Source organism: Mustelus asterias, chromosome 3 (genome assembly GCF_964213995.1).
Source record: "Mustelus asterias chromosome 3, sMusAst1.hap1.1, whole genome shotgun sequence".
Lineage (NCBI taxonomy): Eukaryota > Metazoa > Chordata > Chondrichthyes > Carcharhiniformes > Triakidae > Mustelus > Mustelus asterias.
The window spans coordinates 45,771,872-45,796,893 of NC_135803.1; the positions used below are offsets into that span (position 1 = coordinate 45,771,872).

Genomic DNA, 25,022 nt, shown 5'->3' on the forward strand with positions numbered 1-25,022 from the left:
TATGATCACTCAACCCAAGAGGATCCCTCACAAGAAGATCCTTAATTCTACCTGTCTCATTACACAGTACCAGATCTAAGATAACTCGCTCTCTCATAGGTTCTGTAACATACTGTTCAATGAAACTATCCCGACAGCATTCTAAGAACTCTTCCACAAGCCCTGCACGTCCAATTTGAGTCGACCAATCAATATGCAGGTTAAAATCCCCCATGATTATTGCCGTTCCGTTTTTGCACGCATCCATTATTTGCTTGTTTATAGCCCTCCCCACCTCTAAGTTATTATTTGGGGGCCTATAGACCACGCCTACCAGTGTCTTTTTCCCCCTACTATTCCTTATCTCCACCCACAACGATTCCACGTTTTGCTCCTTAGAGCCTATGTCGTCTCTCACTACCATCCTGATATTATCCTTTATTAACAGAGCTACCCCACCTCCTTTTTCTACCTGTCTATCCTTCCTGAATGTCTGATACCCCTGGATATTCAGTTCCCAGTCCTGGTCACGCTGCAACCACGTTTCTGTGATGGCCACTAGATCATACTCATTTGTATGGATTTGTGCCATCAACTCATTTACTTTGTTTCGAATGCTTCGTGCATTCAGGCAAAGTGTCTTTATGCCAGCCTTTATCTGGACCCGGTTTGTTGAAGCGCTACTAACATCTCCCGAGCCCTCTACTCCTTTAACTAGTTGAATGTCCTCAACATTAACCTGCACTTGTACTCTCTCCTTTACCTTCGATTTTGTAATTCCCCATACTCCTGCACCCTCCCCCCCATTTAATAGTTTAAAGCCCTATCAACGACCCTAGTTATACGATTTGCCAGGACTCTGGTCCCAGCACGATTCAGACGGAGACCATCCCATCCGAATAGGTCCCATCTGCCCCAATATTGGTGCCACTGCCCCATGAATTTGAACCCATTCCTCCCACACCAATCCTTGAGCCACGCATTCGTCTCTTTAATCCTATTGACTCTGTGCCAATTTGCGTGTGGTTCAGGTAGTAATCCAGATATTACCACCTTGTTGGTTCTGCTTTTTAATTTGGTTCCTAGCTTTTCATACTCCCTCTGCACATCCTTTGTTCCTGTTATGCCTATGTCATTGGCACCTACATGGACCACGACAACTGGATTCTTACCCTCCCACTCCAAGTTCCTATGCAGCCCAGATGATACATCTTGGACCCGAGCACCAGGCACGCAACACAACCTACAGCATTCTCTATCCTGGTCACAAAGAACAGTGTCTATGCCCTTAACTGCACTATCCCCAATTACCACTACATTTCTCTTTACTTCCTCTGCCTCAATGGCTCCCTGCACCATGGTACCGTGGGCAGTTTGCTCGTCCTCCTTGCAGTCCCCGTTCCCGTCCCTACTGGTAGCAAGAATCTCAAACCTGTTGTACAGATTCAGGGGCTGAGGCTCTTGGGACTCTACCTCCTGTATCCCACTCACTGCCTTCTTCCCCCCACTCCCTGCCTTCTTCCCCCCAACTCCCTGCCTTCAATAAGGTCATGGCTGATGTGATTGTAATCTCAACTCTACATTCCCAGCTACCCCCAAATAACCTTTCATCGTTTTGCCTATCAATAATCTATCTAGCTCTGCCTTAAAAATATTCAAAGACTCTGCTTCCACCACCTTCTGAAGAACAGAATTCTAAATACTCACGACCCTCTGAAAGAAAAAGGTTCTCATCTCTGTCATAAATGGGTGACCTCTTATTTTTAAACAGTGACTCCTAATCCTAGATTGTCTCATAAGAGGAAACATACCCTCCGCACCCACCCTTTCAGGATCTTTTTGATACTATTTGATCTTTGACCAAAATACAATATTATTATAATTTTCAAAACACAGGAAGGCAAAAATACAAGGTGGCAGGGTGGCCAGAGGAGTCAGCTTTGAATCACGAGAAAGCTAAATTATAATAGAACAAAAGCAATCAAGAATGCTTGAGAAATAAAAGGAGATTTGTTTGCGAACTGAAGTTGCAAGTTGAGCAGGAGGGAAAACAGGCACATGATTTGGTAAGAAAGGTCACGAGAAGCTCTTGATAACACAAGAGGGGAAAAACACAAATAAGAAAAGATGCCTTGAATGAGACAAACAGCAACAACTTGAATTTATATAGCTTGCTGCATGTAAGAAAATGTTTCAGCAGGAGCAGTATCAAATAATGAGCCACATAGAGTCATAGAGGTTTACAGCATAGAAACAGGCCCTTCAGCCCAACTTGTCCATGCCGCCCTTTTTTTAAACCCCTAAGCTAATCCCAGTTGCCCGCATTTGGCCCATATCCCTCTATACCCACCTTACCCATGTAACTGTCTAAATGCTTTTTAAAAGACAAAATTGTACCCACCTTTACTACTACCTCTGGCAGCTTGTTCCAGACACTCACCACCCTCTGTGGGAAAACATTGCCCCTCTGGACACTTTTGTATCTCTCCCCCCTCGCCTTAAACCTATGCCCTCTAGTTTTAGACTCCCCTACCTTTGGGAAAAGATATTGACTATCAAGCTGATCTATGCCCCTCATTATTTTATAGACCTCTATAAGATCACCCCTCAGCCTCCAACGCTCCAGAGAAAAAAGTCCCAGTCTATCCAGCCTCCCCTCATAACATGCGGAGAGATTGAGACTGATGACCAAAAGCTCGCTCAAAGAGACAGATTTTTAGAAGCGTCTTAAAGCAAGAATAACAGGGAGAGAAACACAGGGGCCTATGGAAGGACTTTCAGAGCTTAGGGTCTACACAGCTTAAGTTGCAGCTACCAATGGTGGGTCAATTAAAATTGAGGATATGCAGGAGGCCAGGATTGGAGGAGTTCAGAGATTTTGTTTATTCCAATGTTTAATTGAAGGAAATTTCTATTCATTCATTACTAGATGTTGGGAGTGACAAATCAGAAATAGTGGTGGGGTGGGAGGCTTGTTGGTGAGTTAAAGTTGGATGTCATCAGCAACATGTGGAATCTGACATTGTGTTATCAGATGGTGTTGTTGAGGGGAAGCATGTAAATGAAAGATAGAAAGGGGCTTTGAATAGATCTTTGGGTAAATGCAGAGTGTGGGAAGAGAAAGCCATTTTAGGCAACATTTTGGCTATGACAGGATAGACAATAATGGGACAAGATTAGGGCAGTCCCACCCATCTGAACAATGGAGGAGAAGTATTGGAGGAGTATGGTGTGGTCAACCATATCAAGTGCTGCAGACAGGTCAAGATGAATGAAGAGGAATAGCTTCCCAAGCTCAAGTGGAATGTTATGATTTTGATGAGGGCTGATTCAGTATGGTGGCATGGTTGGAAGCCTGAATATGGGCATTCAAATATGGACTTGGTGAAGAAATTATTATGGATTTAGAAAATGATGACATGTTTGAGCAACAATGGGAGGAAACAGACTTTGGAGATGGGGTTGTAGTTTGCAAAGACAGAGAATTCTTGAATGGGTATTTTGAGGAGAACAGTCATAATACCAAATTTAAGAGGAGGTGAACCATTGACATTAACAACCACGCTGGGAGCCAGAAAGGAATTTAGGTGGCCTGCAGTTTGGTGGGAAAAGGGTCGTGGAAGCTGGAGATGGATTTTATGGAAGATATTAGATTGGAAAGGGCATGGGGGAGAAAGGAAAAAAAAGAGAAAGATGTGAGCTTGGTTGAGGGTGGGGGGAAACCTAGAGGAAGCTTGGTTTGTTGTCTGGGGGAGGGAGGGAAGCACTCAATGCATCTGAACAGATGGTCTCAATCTTAATGACTAAGATGTGCATGTTTCTTGCATTTTATGTTGGAGGTGAGAGTTTGGGGGTAGAGCAGAGAGGTTTACGAAGAAGGTTTAATGATAAATCAGTTTCTTTGCATTCCAGGATGATCTTGGAATAGTGAACAGTTTTGGCAGAAAAGAGTAGGACCGAATAGCACTTTAGGCAGTTCAGCCATCTGGCATTGCATAGTTAAATCAGTTGTTCATCATTATTGTTCAAATCCGCATCCCCTGGGATGGAGATGAGGGCCATTGCAGGAGAACGAACAGTGTGAGAGAGGGAGCAACAGCATAAACTCCTCCACCCCCATCCCAGTTTTGGTTGACAACTCCTATTGGATACTTTCCTGAATTATGATCACATGATCATGCATCTTCGACTGCCCCAGCCAGTCAAATACTTTTACCCCCATTTTCAAAAGTTGTATATTAAAGCTAGGAAATCGTGATAAAATGGAAAATAAGGAGTCTAATAATTGGGAATGTTTTCCAGTGGTTGAATGGTTAAAGAAGTACAAACTATTTTAAGATGAAAATTGTAGAAAGACCGGTTGACTGTATTGGTAGAATTAGGGTTTTTGATGTGCTGATTAGCCTAGCAACACTGTAAACAGATGTATACCTATGGCAAATAGATAACAATGGAGAATAGGGCGTCAAAAGTTAAAGCAAAGATGGTAAAAGTTCAAAAGGGAAGACGAGGGTGCATTTCACACTTACACTTAAAAAGTGAGCTCATGTAATAAAGATAATTAGAGTGATTTCTGAGAAAGTTAGCTCAGATAAGGAAAGATCAAAACGGAAACAGGATACCGGAGGCAAGTTTGCCCTATGTAAGGGAGCTCATGGCAGGAAGATTTGTCAATTCTCAACAAGATATTTCTGGAGAAAGCCTGTTTGAGAAACCAGTTGTCTCTATCCTAAGTCAGATGCAACCCTACAAGATATAGGTGCCTGATGTGGTAACGTTTGCTGGACTTTGCTTATAGTTTTAAAACACATGGGATGTTGTTTTTGGAGGTTTAGTTCTGAGGTTAGGAAAATAGAGGGGTTTGGAACTGAGTAAATTTAAACAGACTGTGCATAACCATGAATGTAGTTAAGTGTATTTTTAGCTGACTTTCTTGTGTGTTTTACTGTTTAATAAACATTTATTGTATTTAAAATCATCACAAAAATGTCTGGGACATCCTTCACTGCTTTTCACATCTTTCCTCAAAGTATGCCAAATTGCAAAATATAGTTGAATGCAGACATTCCAAGTTTCCCATTGGGATTTGGAAAACTCTAGCATTTAACATCAGCTGTGCTCTTAACACTAACAACTGAACATGTTCACAAAAATGCCCTTATGATTTTTCTGTCCAGTTGCTTGCAGTAATGTTCAGATTAAGCTTTAATTCCTGAAAACTCCAGGACAATGCTGAAAGGTCGGTTCAGTCTTCTAATATGGTAGCTAATGCATCAGACAGGATTTCTTCTTTTCATGCTGCTTCTCGTATTACGAGCCTTGATACACTGAAGGAATATATTTAGATACTAGATCCACATGTATAATTTTGAAAAAGTGTAGGGGAGTTACTTTTTCCAATATCCCCCTCAATCGTCATCACAAAAAACAGGCTATCTGGTTATTATCACATGCAGATTGTGGGAGTTTGCTGTGTGTAAATTAGCTGTCATGTTTCCTATGAATGCAGTTCAAAAATACTTCTACCTCTTCTTCTTTCAGCTTCTCCCATTTTACTTGCGGTCGCCAGTGCTGATTGATCCTCCTGTCTTTCCTCACTCACCATTACATCATTCCATCTGGTCTCCCTTCCTCTTCTCTTTCTCCCTGCAGTCCGAACCCCACCATCCCCCTCACTGCATGCCCTCTCTTTCTCTAGACCAAAGACCACTTCAATCTCTTCTTGGTTACTTTTGTCGCTGCTGCAATCTTCATTGACTACCTGATATACTGGTTTCTGATTTTGTCCTTTTCATCTCATTACCATCCAGTCATTGTTCCTCTCTTCTTGCTCAAGTTGCTCCAATATATTACAAGTCTGGTCTCAAAACAAAGAACAAAGAATACTACAGCACTGGAACAGGCCCTTCGGCCCTCCAAGCCTGCACCGACCATGCTGCCCAACTTAACTAAAACCCCCTACACTTCCGGGGACCATATCCCTCTATTCCCATCGTATTCATGTATTTGTCAAGAAGCCCTTTAAAAGCCACTATCGTATCCGCTTCCACTACCTCTCCCGGTAGCGAGTTCCAGGCACCCACCACTCTCTGTGTAATAAAATCTGCCTCGTACACCTTCAAACCTTGCCCCTCACACCTTAAACCTGTGCCCTCTAGTAATTGACTCTTCCACCCTGGGAAAAAGCTTCTGACTATCCACTCTGTCCATGCCTCTCATAATCTTGTAGACTTCTATCAGGTCGCCTCTCAACCTCTGTCGTTCCAGTGAGAACAAACCAAGTTTCTTCAACCTCTCCTCATAGCTAATGCCCTCCATACCAGGCAACATCCTGGTAAATCTTTTCTGTACCCTCTCCAAAGCCTCCACATCTTTCTGGTAGTGTGACAACCAGAATTGAACACTATATTCCAAGTGTGGCCTAACTAAGGTTCTATAAAGTTGTAAAATGACTTGCCAATTTTTAAATTCAATGCCCCGGCCTTCTTGATCACCTTTCAGTGACCTGTGTACCTGTACACCCAGATCCCTTTGCCTATCAATACTCTTAAGGATTCTGCCATTTACTGTATATTTCCTATCTGTATTAGACCTTTCAAAATGCATTACCTCACATTTGTCTAGATTAAACTCCATCTGCCATCTCTCCGCCCATGTCTCCAACCGATATATATTCTCCTGTATCCTCTGATGGTTCTCATCGCTATCCGCAAATCCACCAACCTTTGTGCCGTTCGCAAACCTACTAATCAAACCAGTTACATTTTCCTCCAAATCATTTATATATATTATAAACAGCAAAGGTCCCAGCACTGATCCCTGAGGAACACCACTTGTCACAACTCTCCATTCAGAAATGCACCTTTCCACTGCTACCCTCTCTTCTTTGACCGAGCCAGTTTTGTATCCACCTTGCCAGCTCACCTCTGATCCTGTGCGACCTCACCTTCTGCACCAGTCTGCCATGAGGGACCTTATCAAAGGCCTGTCTTGCAGATATTTCCTTTCAGCTTCAGCAATATTTTTCTATCATGTAACACTCCATTGCACTTCCAATTACTTCAACTAGAGCTAATCTATTGCTTAAATTCCATTCTCCTACTTCCATCTTCTGCACTGAACGCAGGTACTTGAAGCTACTTACTTTCTCTATTCTTTACATGTAATCAATGCACCTTCACTCTGGTCCTCTTTTCTAGGCTCAAATTGATCCTCATATCTCTGTTATCCACTGCATTTCTTCAGTTCTCCAGATACGCAGTCATGTTCTCATCATGCCCACCACAAAGCTGATGTCATCTGCAAATACTGTTGACAATGGCACGTTCTGTCTCACTGGCTCAGTTAGAGCATCTCTGACAATCAGGAAGAGGAAGGGGCTGAGTGCTGGTCCTTGGTGGAATCCAACTTTGATTTTGTAACAAAAAACAGAGAATGCTGGAAAATCTCGACAAGTCTGACAACATCTGTGGAGAAAGAGCAGAACTGATGTTTCAAGAGAAGATGACCGGGGTCTTTGGTTTTGTAACTTTGACTTCTAAAGTACTTGGCTGGCTGTAAAGCAATTTGGGATGTCCAGTGTTTTTGAAAGGAGCTATATGAATGCAAATTGTTCTCTTCTTTCTGAATTCTAATAAGTATATTCAGTTCCCTTTAAACAGTGACTTTGATCAGAGACTTTTATCTGGGGCCTCTTTTTGGTTATACATTTTTTCTTGAGTTGCAAAATTGAATTGGGTGTCAGTTTTTTTCTGAGTTTTTGCAGGTTGCCAGGTGTGGTGACGTTTCTTTACTGCCAAACATGATGCTGTTGCTATTAAACACAGCCTGAAGGCGGCTGGTCATCAGGAGCATTGGTTCCCGAACAGGGCAGGCAAGGTGCAATGCAGCAAAGTGATTGACAGGTGAGCGTCGAGACCCCACGTTCTGCGTGAACGATGGCGTCACCGCGCCCCGCGGCGTGGTCTCCCTGGTTACAGCGAACGCGGCCTGGGTCGGCAGGATGCGCTGTTTCCGGGTGGATGCCCCGCTGTTTCCATCCACTAAATGCTAACGAGTGAATGTTGTTTCCGAGCAGCGAGGCTGGGAGAGCCCCGCACCTCCATCTCTCGGTGTGTTTGTTCAAGCGGAATTAATTTATCACCCGCTCGGTTAAAATACCCCGACGCTGCGGCTGGCTGCAGGCTGCTCGCTACAAAGTCATGATGTGGAGATGCCGGCGCAGACTTTCCCAACAAGTTACACCCAGGTCCCTTTAGTGAGAACCAAGCTGTAGGCACTCACTAGGGAGGCTGCTTATTCATGATTTTTTAAAAAGATGATGTAAATCAGTCTGTTTTGTTAAAGGCAAAATACTGCGGATGCTGGAATCTGAAACAAAAACAGAAAGTGCTGGAAAATCTCAGCAGGTCTGACAGCATCTGTGGAGAGATAATAGAGCCAAGGTTTCAAGTCCGAATGACCCTTCGCCAGTCAATCTGTTTGTGTTCTATTTCCGATACGGACACCGCCATCCCCAAATATCTCATTACAAAAATAGTGGGGATAGTAATTCTAATCATGGATGATCTGTAGGTTGATAGTTTTTCAATAGTTGCGGTGCAAGTTGGTATGATTAGAAGCAAAACGCCACACGGTGGAATTGTCCTCATAAGAAGTAACCGCGGGAGGTGTTGGTCTGCAATAAGCTATTGTTACCATCCAGTGACCGTTTGCTAGTTTCCACTCTGTTGAAGGTGGTTTGAAACGTTCTGTGTTGTTATTGTATTACATTATTCTTCAGATGGCTTGCAGATTGTGCCAGTCTTGTGTTATTGTGCCCTGGAGTGCAATGATTGAATAATCTTGGCTTCACATGTAATTTTGATGTAAGTTGTTGTAATGTATACTGAGCTGTCATATAATCTAGCTATCAGGTATCAGACGATTATGGTCATTACATGTATAGAGTTCATAGATTGGTGTGATTTGTCTACTGTTTTCTGGTTGGCAAAATAAAATGTACTCTAGCTGGGAACAGTTGGGATTTTTTAAAAAGTGAAAATCAGTCATGGCTCAATTCTTTTGGATGAAGTGTTAAATTGAGGCCCAGTCCGCTCTGGGTGGATCCAAAAAAAGGTGGATGTATAAGATTGGATGGCACTATTTTGAATAATAACAGGGGAATTATCTTCAGTTTTGGCCAATATTTATCTTTCAATCAACATCACAAAAACAATCTGGTCATTGTTGTTTGTGGAAATTTGCAGTACATAAATTACCTTTTATATTTCCTGCATTATAACAGTGACTACACTTCAAAATGATATTTAATTGTATGTAAAACAACTTTGGACATCCCATGGTTATGAAAGGCACTATATAAATGCAATTTTTTCTTCATCTTTCTGTGACTGTGCCTTTGGTAATTAGTTTTGTGGAAGAAATGTATTTGTTGACATATTTTAGGAAGTTCCAAGATACTTTAACAGCAAAACAAATAAGAAGGAGTCATGACTTGTCTTTACAGTACATATAATTTGCCAATACATTTTTAGGATTTGTCAATCAGATGTAAACTCAGCTACTTTTGGTGACAAACTTTCAAAGATCAGTTTAATAAGTGAATGATGAATTTGATAAAAAAATTTAAAATGTTTTTTGACACTTAAGCTGCTATTTAATGTGTAAGTAGGTCATCTAGTTCAGTGATCTTGACATATCATTCCAAGAGTTGTCAACAGGTGTGTCTAAAATCTTGTGATTTGTCTCCAAGCTGTTGAAGTCTGAGTTATACTGTGATCTTCAATTTTGGTGACTAATTTTTTACAGGAATTTGATATGAGGCTGGAATATTTCACAGGAATGTGCCATGGTAATGTTCACAGTGATTCACCACTATACTGTAGAAGAATTTTATATCGTTTTAATCACAACTGCACAGCCCACGAACATTACTTTGCTTCCGTTCCCAAGCATTGCTCTAGCCAAGCTTAAAGTTACACATGCCTTGCTTTTAAATTGCAATTTATTTTATGGTTTACATATTTTAGTTGTAACATGTGTATGTCAGCTATGACTCAGTTACTCTCTTGCCTCTGAATTGGAAGGTCCTGGGTTCAAGTCCCACTCCAGCCACTTGAGCACAAAGAACTAGGAGACACTGAGTGAGTGTTCCATTGTTGGAGGTGCTGAGTTTCACAATGTTAAACCAAGGCCCGCTTTGGTCTCTCAGGTGGGCATAAAATATTTGATGGCACTATTTCAAAGAAAGGCAGGGGAATTATCCTCAGTGTCCTGACCAATATTTATCCCTCACTCAATGACATTTAAAAATACAGATTATCTGGTCATTATCACATTGCTGCTCATGGGACCTTGCAGTTCAGAAATTGACTGCTGTGTGATAGTGGCCACACATCAAAAAGTACTTAATTGCATATCATGTGCTTTAGGATGTCCATAGGTTATGAAAGACACTGTCTCAATGCAAATCTTTCCTTCTATATTGCCACAGGGACAGCATCAGTTTGATGGTAATGTTGAACAGTTTTGATCTTCAACTTAAACAGATCACCATGGAACGCCATGTCCCAGTCCACCCTTTACCTGAAGAGATCCAACAGGTAAGCAAACATTTTTTGATTATATATATCAGAAAAGATCTATAAAATATTTTGTCTCTATTTGTACTGAGTTGTTATGATCTGTATAAGATAAATGTATTTACCATTACCATATAGCAATGTCTAATTGGCTTTGACAATGTTTAGAATAATTGATGCATATGATTGAAATATATTCATATTTTTAAGCCTGTGATATTTGATAGCAGATAGCATATTCTGGTTTTAGTACAGATATTCATTCCTGCTTCCAACTTTATCTGCCTTAAATAAATATGAATAGTGTTGAACGGAATTGATTTAATAATTCTTAATGTTACTAAGGTAAATATTTGTATTGATTTTGTTTTGAAACTTCACACTCTGAAGCTGCCAGTCAGAAACACTCTATGATTAGACATTGGGGGCAATTCTTCCAAAACATTCTAAGTGTCGAATTTGCGGGAAAACTGCAGTAATTCACACTGTCTTTTTCAGTGGGAGTTCAGACTATAATCTCCCACACTCTGTGCAATGCAGAGGCCTCCAGCGTGAATATGATTAGATTTCAGGAGGCTGGGCCTATTCACACCCGGGAAGCTGAAACCAGCGGGCCTCTGCACATGCGCAGTGGCCCCGAATTGTCATCCTCTCATTTGCTGGCCAGCTCAATCGCTGGCCAGCCCAGGACCTCTGCAGTGTTACCCCCCAACCCCCCCACATGGTCCGATCGCAGCACCCCGTCCTGAACCCTCCGGCCCAGCCCCAATCTCCAGATTCCTCCTTCACCACCCCCCCACCGCCCCCCTCCACTCCAAGCTGGGGTGAAACATTCTGGCGGGGTGGGAAATGCTAGCGGGCCTGGAGAATTCAGCCCAGGCCTGCTAATAGCATTTAAATATAATGTTAAATACTATTTAAATGCTAGCCCTGCCTCCCAGCTGATTTCTGGCGCCCCGTAGACAATGCCGGAAATCCAGGCCCGGGAGACGCAAGCGCGGTGCGATCGCATGCGGGAATCTCACAAATCGGCCGATGCGCGATTTTCCCAGCCTGTTGCACTAAAATTTAGCGTAACGGGATGGGAGAATCGCCCCCATTATGTTTACAATTCCACCTTTAGTTATTATCATGAAGGCTCTTTCCAGTGACATTATGATTGAAGCTTGAGAGCAGCAGGTAGAATCTGAATCCTTGATATCACTGGAGCAAAGCATCTTTTAATATGTCAGGGTGTTGATGTGATACTTTAGTGTCCTTTTAACAAATTCAGATACTATAGTGATTAAAATGCAGCTTTGTGAGCAACGGATGAAGGCATAGTTGTCTGCTGATGTTAACATTTTTTATTGTTATTTTTAAAAATCATACTTGCTTTTGCCTTAAGAAAACATATGGGCTGTAACTTCCTCGGAGTGGCAATCAGCTTCAGATGGGGAGCCATAGGGAGTCAGGTTGGGGAATACTGTTGGGGGTAGTTAGGACATGGTCGTTTGGGCATGGGGGTAATCCAGTGGCGGGAGTGTGGTCCAGGGTGGGGGAGTCCCCTGGGGAGGTGGGAGGTGTGGGGGGAATCCCAAAGGTGAGGGGTAGTTGGGGGTTGGACCAGGGGGACTCACATTGGGAGTTAGGATAGGGTGTTGAATGCTGTGGGATAATCTAGGATGGGGGAGTCCCATTGAGGGACGCAGTTGGGGGTAGGGTAGACCCCTGGAGCATCAAAGTGAGGGGGGGAGCCTGTGGGAGAGTAGCGGGGGTTGAGAGAGTCCTCTGGGGAGTTGTGGGTGTGGGGGGAATCCTGTGGTGGGAGGGGGGGGCGGGGTGGTGTGGGTGGGTTGCTCTGTGTCTGTCCAATAGTTATGCAGAAGTTAGAAGAGATTTTAATTCTTCGAACTTTTTCTGGGTAGCTATTTGTGTAACATAGCTGGAAGTGTATGATTTAAATTGCATTTTCAGATGTTCCTGGCGCAAGAGAATCAGTATTCTGCAACTTGATTTTTGTGTCTCTGTGCCCTGTTTGAGAGCACATTTCCACTCCATCTGATGAAGGAGCAGCACTCCGAAAGCTAATGGTGTTTGCTACCAAATAAACCTGTTGGACTTTAACCTGGTGTTGTTAAAACTCTTACTGTGCAAGACAATTGCCCAGAGGATGTTCGCACTTCTAGGCAACTGCTGTGCAAACCATTACCTTTTATCTTTCAAAAGGGATTCCCTAGCGCATCATTTGGGTACACTCCCAAATCCGACACTGGGGAGCTCAGAAGTTATGGTCCATAATCTCACTTTCATTTCACATGCAAACACATATGACCTGAATGTTGTGGATTGTCGTTTTTTAAACATGTAAATCAATACAGCAAAGTGAAAACAATTGGCTATTCAACTATAATAAATGAAACAGAAAATGCTGGAAATGCCCAGCAGGTCTGGCAGCAGCTGTGGAGAGAGAAATAGAGTTCACGCCTGTTGTGTATTTCGAACATTTTCTGTTTTTAGTTTAGATTTCTAGCATCCGGAATATTTTGCTTTGGCTATTCAGCTTGTGGGATTGATTGATTCACATATTGTATGTACATTGTCACTGGTTCAGTGTAGCCAAGATTTTCAGGAACTGAAAGTACAGAACAAAACCTTTGAATATAATCTACATCAGATACCACCTGTATAGACCAACTCAGCTTATAGTTAAACTATTCAAATTTCTAAATAGTGCAAAACCTTTTCTCCCATTCTTATGAACAAATAAGAATATTAATTTATTTTACTTAATCAAATTATTGTAAGAAGAGTTAAGGTAAAATTAGCATTTTTACGATTTGCCTCTGAAGGACTATTGACATGGCTTGGGCAAATACTCCAAGTCCCAGCAGGAGATTGCCTGACTTATGCTTCTAGTAATTAATGCAACTGCAATAAAGGAAACCTGGCCCTATAGTTAAAATATTTGCTCTGCATTTCATAAATAAAAAAGAAGTCTTAGTCAACATTGTTATGCCAACCAACTCTGGCCTAATGCTTACCAGTGTCAGACTTTTAAACAAATGTGTGATAGTAGGTTATTCTATAGGTCTCACTAAGAGGTTCAGAGGCCTGTAAATTTGTAATGTTTATTGCCAACATATAATTATTTACATATGTATGAAATATAGCCCAAACTAGGAACTCGCTCTATGTTGATTCCTATTTCATTCTCTCCATACAACTCTGTAAGTGCGCAGGTGCAACAGGCAGTAAAGAAGGCAAATAGTATGTTGGCCTTCACAGTGAGAGGATTTGAGTATAGGAATAGGAAGGAATGTTTTACTGCAGTTGTATAAGGTGTTGGTGAGGCCACACCTAGAGTATTGTGTGCAGTTTGGTGTCCTTATCTGAGGAAGGATGTTCTTGCTACAGAGGGAGTGCAGCAAAGGTTTATCAGGCTGATTCAAAGAACAAAGACCAAAGAAAAGTACAGCACAGGAACAGGCCCTGCAAGCCCATGCCAAGAATCCTGGGATGACAAGACTGTCATATGAGGAGAGACTCTGTCGGTTAGGATTACATTAATTGGAGTTTAGAAGAGTGAGAAGGGATCTCAAAGAAATGTATAAAATTCTAACAGGATTAGACAGGGTTAAATTCAAAAAGAATGCTCCCGATGGTGGGGGAATCCAGAACTAGGGGTAATAGTTTAAGGATAAAGGGTCAACCTTTAAGGTTGAGGAGGTGATAAAGGGTGAGGAGAAATTTATTCACCCAGAGAGTGGTGAATGTGTGTCATAGAGTCATCGAGGTTTACAGCATGGAAACAGGCCCTTTGGCCCAACTTGTCCATGCCGCCCTTTTTTTTAAACCTCGAAGCTAGTCCCAATTGCCCGCATTTGGCCCATATCCCTCTATACCCATCTTACCCATGTAACTGTTTAAATGCTTTTTAAAAGACAAAATTGTACCCGCCTTTACTACTACCTCTGACAGCTTGTTCCAGACACTCACCACCCTCTGTGAAAAAACAGCCCCTCTGGACGCTTTTGTATCTCTCCCCTCTCACCTTAAACCTGTGCCCTCTAGTTTTAGACTCCCCTACCTTTGGGGAGTAGCTGATCTATGCCCATCATTATTTTATAGACCTCTATAAGATCATCCCTCAACCTTCTACGCTGCAGAAAAAAATGTCCCAGTCTATCCAGCCTCTCCTTATAACTCACACCATCCAGTCCCTGCAGCATCCTAGTAAATCTTTTCTGCTTTCTTTCTAATTTAATAACATTCTTCTATAATAGGTGACCAGAACCGTACACAGTATTCCAAGTGTGGCCTTACCAATGTCTTGTACAACTTCAACAAGACGTCCCAACTCCAGTATTCAATGTTCTGACCAATGAAACCAAGCATGCCGAATGCTTTCTTCACCACTCTGTCCACCTGTGACTCCACTTTCAAGGAGCTATGAACCTGTACCCCTCGATCTCTTTGTTCTGTAACTCTCCCCAATGCCCTACCATTAACTCTGTAAGTCCTGCCCTGGTTCAATCTACCAAAATGCATCATCTTGCATTTATCTGAATTAAACTACATTTGCCATTGTCAGCCCACTGGCCCAATTGGTCAAGATCCCGTTGCAATCCGAGATAACTAGTGTGGAATTCACTACCACAGAAAATAGTTGAGGACAAAAAGTTGTGTGATTTCAAAAACAAATTAAATATAGCTCTTCGGGCTAAAGGGATCAAGGGATATGGGAGGAAGGCAGGATTAGGGTACTGAATTTGATAAGCAGCCATGATCATAATGGATGGTGGAGCAGGCTTGAAGGGCCAAATGGCTTACTCTTTCTATGTATGTACCATGTAGCATTAACTTTAATTCCAGTTTTGGCCTCTAATAACACAAAGTACTTTATGGGCAGAACTTTATGCTCTTCCCACCCTATAATGAGTTCTAAGAGGTGGGGGGGGAAGTGGTGGTGGGAGCAGTGAAATGCCATGATGGGATTCCCTCTAGGTTCCCACATGCCCCCAACCTGGCAGCAATTTTACACTGTGGCGGACAGGGCCTTTGACAGGAAGCCCGCCCATGTCCCAGTTAAGGTCCTTAAGTGGCCTCTTAATGACCTTTGGTCATTAACAGGTGGCAGCTCAGAGGGGGAAATGCAAAAATAGAGTAAATTCCATCCTGGGTGGGACCTCCAAAAAAAGCCCTCATCTGATTGGAGGCACACTTCCCTTAAAGCTTGGTGACCTCTTCTGGCCAGCAAGCCCAGATTGGCTGGCAGCTCTCCAAGATGGAAATTTCTTCCGAGTAAGGGGCGAAGGTCCCGCTTTATGCCAATCAATGATTGCTAGAGTGTAATATGTATGGCATCAGGGCTGCTGACTCTGCCCACTCTTCGGGTGGCAGGGGCCAGCCCACACCATCTTGAAAATTCAAGTATGGTTCTACATGCTCTGAAGCAGCTTTCATTTTGTGATGTGTACCTTGATACCTTTAAAAGTCAATTGAACCATCAGAAACAGATGGGGCTAATTATCGACTAGGAGTTATGATTAGAGATAATGGATTCATCTTCAATGTTCACTATTTTAGTATCAGCAATAATTATTCATGGTAAATAAATGAACACATTCTAAAACAATGGTCTGAAGGGTATCACACAATGCATTAATATTTCAAGAGTTTACAAACTTACATTAGTGCAACTTAATTGCATTCTACCATCTATAGTGCATGTCAAAAAGGCTCATGAAAACACAGTGCTCGATCACTTCTGTGTCAGAAAGACGCAGCTTATAAATGAATCCTATCAGCTTTCATTAAGAAGCAGAAAAAAGAGAGCTTGATGACTACAGAAAGGTTTAAATTAAAATTAGTAGAAATAAAAATAGTGCATCAGTGTGAAGATTTTGCATTGCTGTGAGCAGAAGACTTTGAATTTTCAGTTAGTTTAAATGGAGGAGACTCAAACTAAGCGAAATGAGACATTTGGATTGTGACTGCCTTTCTCATCCCTAAGCACACTGATGTGCAGAACAAATGGAAGCTGGACAATATCAATGATTTATTTTTAATGAGCCTTGTTAATGGTTCCTGTCAGGATAATATTTGTTGCAATTTCTGTCTCATAATTTCTCTCTGTCTTCTATATGCACAAAATAACTTGCATTTGTATTGCGTCTTTCATAGCCTCAGTCTCCTCTCAAACGTGTCACTCCTCAGTATGATACTGAGTACCAGGATTGCCATCTTGCTGGATTATTACTACTATCAGGTTGCCGTTTTGTAACTATTGGTATAACCTAACTAAATTGGGAAATGCTGGAAAAACTCAGCAAGTCTGGCAGCATTTGTGAATTCTTTAGTGTACATGCGCCTTGTGGCAATACCACAATGTATTCCTTGAAAATAAAATAAGCAGTAAAAAATATTATTTGTGAGATACATTATTAGTTTTTAAACTGTTATTTCAACCATGCCACAAACTTTGAATTAATTCTGATCATTTGTCGAGTCATGTTTCATGTGAATGACAGTTAGGGCAGTCATATACACCTTAAATAATGAACCTTTATTACAGGAAGCTGACAAATAATGAATAGACTTCAAGTCATGGACAGTCATGTTTCCTGGATATCAACTTTCAATGATCGCATTTGATGTTTGTTTATTCTGTGAGGTATTGCTCATTTTTAAGAGTTTTAAGAGTTGGGGTGGGGCAGTCATGTGCAAAACACTAAAGAAGATGCAATCTGAAAAAACGAGTAAATAAACCAGGATTAAACCTGGAACCATCAAACATTTATGTAAAATATAATTCCTTTAATGTTTATGTGGGATTGTAAAAATTGAGACTCATGACCAGTTAAGAGAGGATGCAAGACTGGACAATCTGTTCATAATCTGGAAGTTAAGTGTGAGTCATCTCATAATCTTAGCTACTGAGCACCTTCACAAAAGACTTATCTTTTAATGTCCTGAAGTGACAGAATCGTAGAATGGTTACAGCACTGAAGGAGGCCATTCGGCCCATCAAGTCTGTGCTGGCTCTCTGACACTACCTTGCCTTCTGCCCGTAGTCGTGCACATTCTTCCTTTTTAGGTAGTCCAGTTTCATTTTGAGTGCTTCTATTGGAACTGTCCCCATTACACTTTCAGGCAGTGCATTCCAGATCCTAACCACTCTGTTGAAAAAAATGGTTTTCCTCATGTTGCCACTGGTCTTTTTGTTAATTACTTTAAATCTGTGCCCTCTGGCTCTTGTTCCTTCCACCAATGGGAAATTTCTCCCTTCCACTCTGTCTGAATACTTTTGACAGCTTTGAATACTCATGTAACTTTCTTTCAAATAAAAAATGAATTTCAATATTTTCATATTTGTTTTTATTCTGCTGAATTCCATATAAAGATACAATTAAAATCACCTTCTCTGTTCTCTTAAAACTGTGGCAATCTATTCAAGTATTATAATAAAGGGTTGGTTTTAAATTGTTCTAAAGAATGTATATTTTGTAGGGTGTTGGAGTATCTGGCAGTGTTACTCCATGGTGTGTAAAATTACTCAAATTGGAATTCTGCGTTAACCAGGGATGTTTGAAATCTAGCCTTTTTGTGCCAAGAAAACTAAATCAGCAGTTTCTGTTACTATTTTCCTCTTCTGCAACACATTTTTTTTAAGGTATTAAACAGTTTACGACAGTTAAGAAGGCAGAGAATATACTGCAGTGTTAACTATCAGTTTCATATATTTGGAATAGAATTAAACCAATTTTGGCAAATACAGCACTACAGTTGTGAAAGATTGGTTGGTTGCTTCCAGACAGCAATTTTTGGAGCCAGTATGTACAATATCTAAGCTTGTTTGTTCAGAAAGAAAAGAAGTGACAGCTTGTGAGAACAGAGTGTTCTTTTCATCATCAGCCTAGTTTAAGTTGTCTCTTTGTACTTGATTTTTATTCACTGAATAAAATCACTTGATGTTCCCTTTCTCTGTAATATTAAATTCTGTAATTTCAGAAAGATAACCTTTGGAAGATATGGAGAAACTTATCTAGATGTAGTGGGGTTAGGTTTCTTGCAAGGTTACATTTGTAACTTTTGTCTGGAAGGTGAATATATTCCATATTTACAGTAACTAGCATATCAATTCACAAATGGAACAGAGTTAAGTTAGTGTTACATCACCAAGAATCACATTATGGTGATGTGGGATGCAGTTTCAATTTCCCACATTGCTAATTTCACACTGTCATCCCTGCTGCTGTAGAGACGCTCGAAGTAGAGAACAGATGTGAAAATCAGAAGAATTTTCCTGAATTCCCAGAATACACATTTAGTAGCTGGTATTGCTGAGGGCATGAGAGTGAATTAACCACTTGCCTTCTTAGATGTAGGTACTGTGTGATCCAGGGAGATAAATTGAATAATTATATTATACTGTCTCAGAAATTATGTAGGAACATGTGTAGGCAATTCAGCCTCTTGAGCATGTTCTGCCATTCATGGCTGATCTAACTTTACCCCAATCCATTCATATCTTCAGCCAAAAATATCTATCAATATCAGATTTAAAATGATCAATTAAGATAGCATCTACAATGTTTTGTAAGGGAAAGAGGTGTTCCCTAACCTCTGTCATGAATGACCTGGCTCTTATTTTGAGGTTACTTTCCCTTGAACTAGATTCCCCCATTATGGAAAAATTCTGTCTGTCTACCTCAAAGATTTGTTTTAAAATCCCAAAACCCTCAATCAAATCACCTCTTGCCTCCTATACCTCAGGCAATACACCATTCTTAAACTTGCAAAGCCAACGTGCAGAGTGGACCAGGCAAGCCCGAATCCATCTCTTTGTTTGCTCCAAAAAGTAAATTCATGGGCTCTACAAGAGAAACATACAAGATCCAAGCTGACAAGATAAGGCATTGAGCTTGATCTGGTGCATGATCTTTGCCAAAAGGCCGAGCAATACAAGCTTAGTTTATGTAATCACTCCTCATTACTAACCCTTGGAACTTCAATAACATCTGGTTAGTCTGCACTGCATGCTTTAATGGCTGATTTTTAAAAAAATCATTCATGGGATGTGAGCGTCACTGGCAAGGTTAGCATTTGTTGCTCATCCCTAATTGCCCTTGGTTGTGGGATCGCTTAGCTCTGTCCGTTACTTGCTGCTTATGCTGTTTGATACATAAGTAGACCTGTGTTGCAGCTTCACCAGGTTGACACCCTATTTTTAGATATGCCTGGCGTGTCATCCTGCAGTCTTCATTGAACCACGGTTAATCCTCTGGCTTGGTGCTAATGTTGGAGTGGGGAATATGCCAGGCCATGAGGTTAGGGAATGTGGTGAAGTACAATTCTGCTGATGGTCCACAGTGCCTCATGGTCACCCAGTCTTGAATTGCTATAACACTCTATCCCATTTAACACGGTGGAAGTGCCACACAAGGCATTTAAGGAAAGTTTTACATGCAGCTATGGATTTAAATAAAGCAAAATATCATCCACATTTTTGAAATATGCACAGGATAAGAGGATAGGTGTCATTCTATCAAAAACATGTTTTGCATAGAATCCAATAAAGATGTTTGCGAGAACTGGGGCTAGGGGGGGATAACACAGTAAGGAGTCTAACAACACCAGGTTAAAGTCCAACAGGTTTATTTGGTAGCAAATGCCACTAGCTTTCGGAGCGCTGCTCCTTCGTCAGGTGAGTGGGAGATCTGCTCACAAACAGCAAACAGGGCATATAAAGACACAAACTCAATTTACAGAATAATGAATAATGATTGGAATGCGAGTCTTTACAGCTAATCAAGTCTTAAAGGTACAGACAATGTGAGTGGAGAGAGCATTAAGCACAAAGAGATGTGTATTGTCTCCAGACAGGACAGCCAGTGAGATTTTGCAAGTCCAGGCAAGTCGTGGGGGTTACAGATAGTGTGACATGAACCCAAGATCCCGGTTGAGGCCGTCCTCATGTGTGCGGAACCTGTCTATCAGTCTCTGCTCAGCGACTCTGCGCTGTCATGTGTCGTGAAGGCCGCCTTGGAGAATGCTTACCCGAATATCAGAATATCAGAGGGATCCCATGGCAACACCATCTATTTGGGCATACATGGTGTCATTAAAACTGAGCTCAACTGCACGAATTGAGAAACAGATTTTGAGCCCATTCCAAAGAGTAATATTGGACTTGAAACTTTAACTCTGTTTCTCTCCACGGATGCATCTCCAAAATCCACAGTATTTTGATTTTATACTACCTGAAATAGTGATAGAATCAGCTTCCAAAGGAACTGTCAAAAGGCAATTAGACGTGTATTCAATGAGAACTAATTTGCATGGTTATGGGGAAGAAACTAGTTTGTTGTCTAAATTGGACAGCTTTGTCAACATGCATGATGTGTAGTTTCAAATATTTTTGATGTGTTAAGCATCCCGTTGGCCAGCAGTAATCATTAGCGTTACTTTCTGGGAATCTTATTGGTTGCTTATTGGTAAACAGAGCTGGTTTCTCTATATTTGAGTAAAATTACTCACAAGTGATACTGTTAAAATCGTTTCCAGGCATTGGTGGAAATTTAGTGGATTTCATTTTATGCAGTAATAGCTCATTGATTTCCCCAATGGTAATTTTAATTGTGATTGCTATTGTGTACTGTAGCTTGGTGAGCTTGATTGGTCTATGGGAACAATATGATTTTAAAAAATCATATATCATTGTTTTCTTAAAAATCCAAATAAATAAAATCATAAATGGAGCACAATTTGAAAGAGAAGTATTCAACATTTTCTTCTAAATTTACTTTAAAACTAATAGAGATATATATGTAGCACAGACAAATAAACAATAAATTATAAGAAGTGTTTATGTGCACATTCATATGTAGACATTATTGCAATACTTCCAAACAATTTACCTTTGGATATTAGATTTTGTGTGCATTTCATTGAAAACACAAAAGTATCTGTTATACCTTTTTCTACTTCGGTTATTGTTGTGATAGGTGTTTTCAATATTCAAGGTGTCACACTGTGTGATGCGCAATAGCTGTTCCCTTTTCGATGGAAATGCATTACGCTGCAATTTTATAATCTGGCTACCGGTCATGCATGAGTTTCTCTTTACAATTTCCCAGCTGCCATTTCATTCATAGTAACTGAAATTTTTAACATTCAAAATAAGGGTTTAAACAAAACCAAAAAACTCAACAAGGATTGCTAATTTTACAATAACATAACAAATTTATCCATCGAATTACCATTGGATTTTAATGCCTTTGTTAAAGTTTTTAATTGATGGTCACAGGGCCTCCAATAAGCGCAAGCTTGAAAGTGATATTTGTGCCAGAACGCGTGACTTGAGTTAAATTTGGCTTGTGCATTTCTGAGCATGTGTTGGGTCCCTAATTGCTCAGGATGCATCTGTACTATTCAGTCAGCAACAATAATGGGATATTTTCTTCATCCCTGAGTATTTTTTGCATAGTAAGAAGTCTCACAACACCAGGTCAAAGTCCAACAGATTTATTTGGTAGCAAATATTTTTTGCATAGCAGCTTTTCTTTAATTAATCTTAATCTTGAGGCCACATTTGTAGTTTTTTGTGTTCTGTGTTATGCGAGAGATGAAACAACAGTGCTCTGATTACACATCAGATTTTGTTTTGTGTTCTATAAATATTCAGTTAAGAGAAAGTGAGAGTGGCTTTCTTGATTTTATTTTTGTTTCTGTTTTCAGATTTTAAAAATACACCTGTTGAGTTTTGAAGCTAACTGATTAGCCAACTGTATTGTTGTCAGAAAAAATGATCAATGCTGGTTATATACTCCTGTGAGACAATAGGGTAGATCTTGGTTTCAGCATGCTGGCTACACATGAGCATGTGCCCGACTCCAGCTACCTGAGAATTAATGGAAATTGATCCTAATTGCAGCTCATCAGCATGGCACTGCCACAGTTTGTTCACCTAAGTGAAGAGCTTTAGCTACTTGTCTCCAGTAAGCCTTGGGAAGCTGGAATGGAGTGGGCTGTGGAGGTGCAGATCTGTCATGACTCCTGTTGAGTTTTAGGAGTACCTCTACTCTTTCTGACCTGGCAGAATTTTTTTAAACTTTGATGTTCCTTTTGATGCCAGAGCTGCTGATGATTTCTGGGCAACCACTCATCAGTACTTAATATCAGCAAAGTGTCTGCCTGTAAGTATCCTTGTCAGCAAATAAAGGAAATAATGTGAGAATTCCAGAAAAAGAGGATGAGACATGCCAAGACTAAGTATGTCTCAAGTTCCAAACATAAAGAGGAAAGGACAGAGGTAAAGATGAAAGCTCCATGGAAAAATACAACAAGAAATTAGGAGACAAAGGGAGAGATTGTAAGAAAACATTTTGTCAAGATACAGGACAGTAATTCCATCAAAAGTAAGTGTTTGAAAGATTTGGGAGAGAAACAAAAACAGAGGCATGGAGGTTTGTAGAGTCATAGAGACTCTGTGGACTTTGAAAATGGCACACAGGACCCAGATTCAGAAATTCTGCCCTCATTTCCAACAAGTCTCTTTTCACCAAATGGGAGAGGGGACAGGTTGTAACTCATATGAGGAAAGCCAGAACTCAGCAGGGTCATCTGAACTCTCAAACTGACCCAATTTTCGCTGTGGCAAGGGCTTTAACTCACAGTATAGGATTTACAAATTTTTAGAGTAGTCAGAAATGATCTTGAAGGACAGGTAAAGACAGTGAAGTTATTTAAAGCCCCAGCTGTTTAAAAAATAAAATGTCTGTCTGCCTGAATCAGGGAGAGATTTAAAAAAACTCCTGCTATGAAGTAAATATTCAAAACAATAGGCTGCATCTGTCAGAGTTGAAAACATCTCTTATGGAAGTTACAACAGCTGTTTGTTGACATTACCCCAAGGGCTATCATTATGTTATTATTAATGTTGGGCTGTTTTCTACAACCAATCAATATCTTGGTAGGGAATCCTAGGTTTGTTCAAGGAAGTTAATAATGGATTAGCTGTCTTTGATGTAGGGTCATGATTACCAATCTGTTTGTTTTAATAAAGGATTAAGTACTTGAGGAACATTTAAAGTTTCAAATGAGCTTTTGTGAAGTGGAGTACTTTTTTAAATATATTAAATGATGTAATGAAGGTTTTGTGGTGAAGTGGTTCAAGTCCCACTCCAGTGCTTGATGGCCAAGGATGGTGTTTTCATAATACATAGTTTGAGTATCAACTTGTAAATCCTCCCAGAAGTATTAAGAGGAGGAGATAAGAGGAGATTCCTGGTCAACCATGTGATAGAAAAAAATTGGAGCTGTTAGCATTGCTGTTTATAGCTCCAGGCTACAAAATGGTCCCCCCATGCTGACGCTATAGTTAAGAAAGCCCACCAATGCCTCTATTTTCTCAGAAGACTAAGAAAATTTGGCATGTCAGCTACAACTCTCACCAACTTTTACAGATGCTCCATAGAAAGCATTCTTTCTGGTTCTATCACAGCTTGGTATGGCTCCTGCTCTGTCCAAGATTGCAAGAAGGTCGTGAATGTAGCCCAATACATCACGCAAACCAGCCTCCCATCCATTGACTCTGTCTACACTTCCTGCTGCCTCGGCATAATTAAGGACCCCACACACTCCGGACATTCTCTCTTCCATCTCCTTCCTTCGGGAAAAAGGTACAAAAGTCTGAGGTCACGTACCAACCGACTCAAGAACAGCTTCTTCCCTGCTGCTGTCAGACTTTTGAATGGACTTACCTTGCATTAAGTTGATCTTTCTCTACACCCTAGCTATGACTGTAACACTACATTCTGTACTCTCTTGTTTCCTTCTCTATGAATGGTATGTTTTGTCTGTATAGCGCACAAGAAACAATACTTTTCACTGTATGTTAATACATGTGGCAATAATAAATCAAATCAAATCAAAATCAAAAATGTATGTACAAGTGTATGTTGTCACATGAACTTGGAGTCTGACTCATTGTGGGGAAGGGTGAAGGTGGGATTGCTATTGGCTGGATGGCTGGTATAGATCAGATTGGTGCCAAATGCACAGGGTTTGATCCCCATTCCAGGTGGGTGGATTTGGGACCTGCCGCTTTGCCTTAACCGTAGTGGAGATTTACCTCCGATCTACATCCGGGGGCAGAAAGTCAAACTCCACCCCACCCCCTCTCCCCAGAGTGAAGTTTGTGCCATTCAGGTGAGTTTCTCCTGTGGCGGGCATGGTGCGCAAGGAAATTTCCCACTCGCGTTACTCATCTCAACAGTGAAAATCCATGCTGGAAATTGGAAGACTGAAAAAGCAAGATTTAGGGAATGGGACACAAGAAGGAAGACAGTTGAATCAGAAACCAAGTTTTCTGTCCACAGGCAAAAATAAAAAAAAATAGTTTGATATAAGAAAGTATCATTGCTTACTTTGTCACGGAACACATTACCATGCATTTGCATGGTATTTGAGCAGGTA

The 25,022-nt window shown here is 40.9% G+C and overlaps 1 protein-coding gene across 1 annotated transcript in view; it reads left to right on the forward strand.

Moving 5' to 3' along the window:
* The first annotated feature begins 7,939 nt into the window (after positions 1-7,939).
* Positions 7,940-25,022, forward strand: part of lekr1 (Leucine-, glutamate- and lysine-rich protein 1) — a 154,980-nt gene continuing 137,897 nt past the window's right edge. The window contains exons 1-2 of the mRNA XM_078202251.1: positions 7,940-8,090; positions 10,475-10,583. Of these exons, the coding sequence (XP_078058377.1) occupies positions 8,026-8,090; positions 10,475-10,583 (174 nt within the window). The 5' untranslated portion in view covers positions 7,940-8,025. The remainder of the gene's footprint in view (positions 8,091-10,474; positions 10,584-25,022) is intronic.